Source organism: Priapulus caudatus, unplaced genomic scaffold (assembly GCF_000485595.1).
Source record: "Priapulus caudatus unplaced genomic scaffold, Priapulus_caudatus-5.0.1 Scaffold58, whole genome shotgun sequence".
NCBI lineage: Eukaryota > Metazoa > Priapulida > Priapulimorpha > Priapulimorphida > Priapulidae > Priapulus > Priapulus caudatus.
In genome coordinates this window covers 625,612-631,391 of record NW_014577119.1, presented here as the reverse complement: position 1 = coordinate 631,391, position 5,780 = coordinate 625,612, and the positions used below count along the sequence as shown (strand labels likewise).

Here is a 5,780-nt window from a genome sequence, read left to right as displayed (position 1 = left end):
AACAGGAAAATAGTGGCTATTCCACGACATGATTATTCTACTTGGCCTGCGAGTCTAGAATAATTTTATGGTATTGCATTAACAGAAATTCTTTGCTCTCTAAAACAAGACCAAACCGCTTGCCAATTACGACTACTCCCTAGCTGAGATACTTGGCTCGTAACTTCCCTCCACAGGCTTCGCACGAGGCCTCAAATCCTACATCAGTCCCATCCTACCTCGCGGCGCTAAGGTTGCTCGTGAGAGTTCGGGTTTTTCCGTGATAAGTTGTATGAAATGAAACGGCGGTTTCTGGTTATCATAGGTGACTTTCGAAGGGCATCGCCTAATGCCCTTTCTCACATTATCTTTCCTGAGCACGGCTATGGCCCGTCATGATGGAGCCGGCCAATGTTTCTAAATTAAGTCTCTACAACGCAGCCAGTTACTAATAAATTATATAATGTGTAGTAAAGTACCAAAATTGGGCCATGTGACATCCAATTATCAGCGCTCCAACGTGACGGAAACGCATAGCCAAAATGCTTAGGAGGAGTAGGATGTGATGAACTGATGTGGATTGAAGGCGCCGTGAGGCCTGTGGAAGTGGAAGTTTACGAGCCAATATCTCCTGCCTAGGAGTAGTCTGTTATTAACAAGAGCGGTTGGTCTTGTTTTAGAGAGCAAAGAATTCTGCTAATGCAATACCATAAAATTATTCTAGACGTGCGCAGAAAGAGTAGAATATATCATGTCGTGAAATACAACTAATTTCCTCCCGGATTTTCCGTTGTACACTCTTAGCAAGGGTTCCTCCTACGTTGCGCAACGGGGGCGCGCGAGCGCGCCCCGTTTGGGAAAACTCCCCCACTGTTTGAATCGTTTGCGCGCCCCGTTAAAATTCCACCACAGCATAAAAAGTTTGCAGCGGGGAATCGATTCGTCAAGAATTGCCGTTCAACCGAGGACATCGACGCAGGACATCGCGACGCGTGTATTTTAAACTAGTACCACGCATGCAACTGCAGACAGTACACAAGTTAACCTGACAATGCAGCAGTTAACGCTGTCACTAACGACACCGACTTCGGCTATCTCATATACAAGAACCCCAAATACCGTCTATGGTGTGGTGGCGATTTTACGCATTTAATTAGTCTGTACAGGTAAAAATACACGCCCCCCGGACTCCCTAAGTTTCACAACTAAAAATTATTCAGCCACCTCACAGACCATTTTTGGCCAGGGGAAACGCTGTGTCGGGTGGTGATTTTCCGGTACTGTTGGTAGCAGAGCAGAAGTCATGCGTCGCGTGAACACTGTACCGACACAGAGAGAATAGGCAAAATGATTGGGCAGATAGGCTACGGGAACAGGCCAAGTCATCCCGGCAGTCACAAGATCCCAGCATCACACGAGTGACATCAGTCTGCAAGCTCCCGCTCTAGCACTATAGCTCGCATACATTGACCGGCCGCAAGGCAATGTACTGCCAGCGGCCAGAAGGCCTGAACAGTAAAATGTACGCCGGGCCTATAGTACTAGAGCTAGCTGGAGCAAAACATCTCTCCCTTTCCTATTACTAGCATTTCCACACTGTGGTGTACTCGCCCATGAGACCGAACAGCCGCATAGAAATAGAACGTTTCTATTCCTGCGATCGGCAGTGCGGCTGACCGTATTTTCGATCGTAAGCCACCAGAACTCATGTCGAGTTTGTTGCCGATGTTTCTCGGCAATCGGTTTTTTGACAGGTACGCATCTCAATTTTGGTGGCGACGTAGGTCGTAAGGGCGATCTGCAGTTACCTTAACAGTAAACAGTAAACAGAAAGATGGTGCCAAGCATCACAAATATCACGGTTACAATTAAGTTATGGGTAATGGGTGACAACAGGGATATATTATACTCTATATCCTCTTACATCACAAAGGTTCTGTAGCGGGCGTAAACCATTTAACCCTACGTACCGTAGTAATAATCGAAACGTCGGCTGCGAGTGTAATCGTTCATAAATCATGATCTGATCTAGGCTCTAGTACTTATGTAGAAGCTAGCTCTAGTACTATATGCCCGCGGATCGTGCCGCAGGCATTTATCTGCCCTGCGGCAAGGCGATCCGGCGGGCTATAGTACCAGAGCTATAGACAGTAGAGCTTAGACATTCTGCAAAAGCCCGGATATCCGCGCGAAGCCGCACAACCAGAAGCCGCTGGCGCGCCTAACACGTCTTTGCTGCCCCTCCTTCACACTTATCGGTTTAACATATATAACGCAGCACCAACTCGCTGAATTGAGGCAGTTTCTGCCACTTCCGACGATCGGGTTTGACTATCCCAGGAGCTCGACATTTCTTAGAATGCTCCTAATCGAAGTTCCAGTTAGTCGCGACGCTTCTTGCGCCGTAATATAATGCATTTCAAGTTTCTTCTTGTTTGTTTTTGGTTGAAGAGTGTAATACATATGGCGTGCGACAGACGGCGCAAACGAACGCGCGAATCTATAGGCATAGTAGATCGCTGGTACCGTTTGGCACCTTTACTCCGGCATAGTCGCTACAACTCACGTAGTGTAAGCGTCTGGACTGTCGGACCGGTACCAGTCTATATGTGTAACCCTCTTATTCATGTGTTTGTGCAGCGGCAGCACAGGCCCCTATGCTTGTAGTAACTGACTAATACTACCACTACTAGTACTACTACTAGTATTCAGAGTTCGTGTTTGTTTTCAAGCATTATATTTTATTGAAACGTTTCAAGTTGGCCTGTGCACGAGCGCGGTCGTCGTTCGTGTACTTGCTGTGTTGCAGATGAGGCATTTGACGCGCATTTACCAGGTGATTATAGGCCGAAATAGAGTCAGAGAAACATTTACGCTCCAAGAAACGGTGGTAGTTGCTAGGGTTAGAATACGTGTATTGACGTTAGTCACACAGCCTGGTCGGCTTAGAAATTAGACTTTGATACATTCCACACCTACGAATACTCTATTAGTATTAGTATTAGTATTACTACAAGTACATGTTACAATAATTACTAGTAAGTATTACTACTAGTACTAGTACTAGTAGTATACTAAGTTACCCCAGCACTACTAGTACTAGTACTAGTAACTACCAGGACGGCAGGAGCTAATAGTAATAATGACTAACTCTGTTACTAGTAACTTACTAATAGTATTACTATTAGTAATAATGACGAACCCTAACCCATAGACGCCTAAGAACCTATTTCATATTGCATATAATATTATAATCATAGTTGATGTAAATGACATTGGCCATTGTTTATTGCCCATCGTTCATACATTGGGGCCCATATAAATATTGGGACCCATGTTCTCGTATCCTTGATACCAGTATAATACTAGACTACTACGACTAGTACTACTACGACTAGTACTTACTCACAACTAGTTACTATAGTATAGTACTAAACTACTACTACTAGCTCCAAGAAATGCTCTTTTGCTAGGGTTAGAAATACCCCTATACTTAGACAACAGCACTTGAAGCGTTTTCAATAAAATATAATGCTAACTAAATACGAAATGCTATTTAGCTACCAAATCAAGGATCAGTTCGGCAGTCTAGGGTTAGGGATAGGTCGTAGGCAACCTTAGATCGTTAGTGGAGCTAAGGCGCGAGTCACGGTTTCGGCAAATTTACACTGGGTACCTCTAGGTATTATTAGCTCTTGCATATATGTATGTATGCAGTGTTTCCCCTGCATTGACACGAGCGAAACGGGCCGCCTCGCGCAAAATTCTCAGCTGCCACACAGAAATTTGTCCAAAACACTGCCTCCCTGATGAAAATCATTGTTCTTCCATAGAATAGTGCTTACAATGCACCAAAATATCGTAGAATGCACCAAATTGTACCATTTCTACCAACAAATTTCCGGGGCTCATGCACCCGGATCCTCCCTAGCTGGGCGAGCTTTGCTAGGACCTTGAAACACGTAAACAAACCAAAAAAATATTCACCACCTCACAGACCATTTTGGCCAGGGGAAACGCTGTGTACGGGTGGATTTCCGGTACTTTGGTCAGACAGAAGTCATCGTCGCGTGAACACTGTACCACACAGAGAGAATAGGCAAAATGATTGCAGATAGGCTAGGGAACGAGGCCAGTCATCCGGCAGTCACAAGATCACCAGCATCACAGAGTGACATCAGGTCTGCAGCTAGCTCTAGCACTATAGCTCGCATACATTGACCGCCGCAGGGCAATGTACTGCCAGCGGCCAGAGGCCTGCGGCAGTCAATGTACGCGGGCTATAGTACTAGAGCTAGTCTGCAGCAAAAACATCTCCCTTTTCCTATTACTAGGCATGCTTCCCACTGTGGTGTACGTCGCCCATGACCGACAGCCGCATAGAAATAGAACCGTTTCTATTCCTGCGATCGCAGTCGGCGACCGTATTTTCGATCGTAAGAGCACTCATGTCGAGTTTAGTTGCCGATGTTTCTATCGGCAATCTGGCCGATTTTTGACGTACGATCTTCAAATTTTGTCGGCGACTAGGTCGTAAGGGCGACCTGAGTTAGCCTTAACAGTAACAGTAACAGAAGGATTGGTCAAGCATCACAAATATCACGGTTACAATTAAGTTAGGGTATGGGTGACAACAGGGATATATATACTCTATATATCCTCTTACATCACAAAGGTTCTGTACGGGCGTAAACATTTACCTACGTACCGTAGTTAATAATGAAACTCGCTGCGAGTGTAATCTGTTCATAACATCATGATCTGATCTAGCTCTAGTACTAGTAGAGCTAGCTCTAGTACTATAGCCCGCGGATCGCTGCCGCAGGCATTTATCTGCCTGCGGCAGTGATCCGCGGGCTATAGTACCAGAGCTATAGTAGAGCTAGATCGGATCGATCTGATCATGAATACATCATGATGCAACGCCAGACTGATTGAGTGACAATGATTACAATTAATGCCTATTTTGTGACCCGAATCGCAGCAACGTGTAATGTAAACTCATAAGCGAGGCTTACCTGAACATCAACAATATAAAAGTAAGTAAATAACTGTATCTCCTGCAAGACATTTCCATTGCTGCAACATTTTCTAACAAGAACCCTACAACACGAACACGAAATTATTCTTTAGCTACGTCAGCGCCATCTATTATCACTGTAAAGTTCATAACTTGGCCGTGCTCATTTGAAGCACTTTGTGCAAAGTAAAGTAAATTGCAACTATTCCTCTATTTTATGAAAATAAAACTTAAAGGGGCAAAACCATGATTTTCAAATGAAGGGGTGGGGCAATAAGTAGTTGATTTTTAAAAGAGTGTGGGGAGGGTAAAGTCGCAATACACTCGCTCACACACACGCGCTGACACAAGGGCCAGACACACTAGGCGATTAAATCGGGCAACTAAATCGGGCGACTAAATCGCCGCTGAAATCGCCTAGTGTGTCCACTCAATCGCCGCCGATTTAGTCGCCCGATTTAATCGCATAGATCAAAACGTTTTGATATTATCGGGCGATTTAATCGCCCAATTTAGTCGCCTGGCGCCCGATTTAATCGCCTAGTCCTAGTGTGTCCGGGGCCGGCGATAAAATCGCCCGGTTGTACAATTCATCAGCCAATCAGAGTTGTTCAATGATACTGATGTAATAGCGATGTTTCATGTTTAGTATGTCCATATGGTATGTCATGTCATGTAATAGCGATGCACGCACGCACGCACGTGTACGTGCACACGCACGCACACACTCATGCACGCACGTGCGTGCATGCATGTGCACGTAGACGTGCGCACGCACGCA

The 5,780-nt window shown here is 45.2% G+C and overlaps 1 protein-coding gene across 1 annotated transcript in view; it reads right to left on the bottom strand.

Annotated features, from left to right (window-relative positions):
• Nucleotides 1-5,092, bottom strand: part of LOC106821098 (SUN domain-containing ossification factor-like) — a 42,474-nt gene extending 37,382 nt beyond the window's left edge. The window contains exon 1 of the mRNA XM_014825750.1: nucleotides 4,998-5,092. Within this exon, the coding sequence (XP_014681236.1) occupies nucleotides 4,998-5,056 (59 nt within the window). The 5' untranslated portion in view covers nucleotides 5,057-5,092. The remainder of the gene's footprint in view (nucleotides 1-4,997) is intronic.
• Nucleotides 5,093-5,780: the final 688 nt, after the last annotated feature.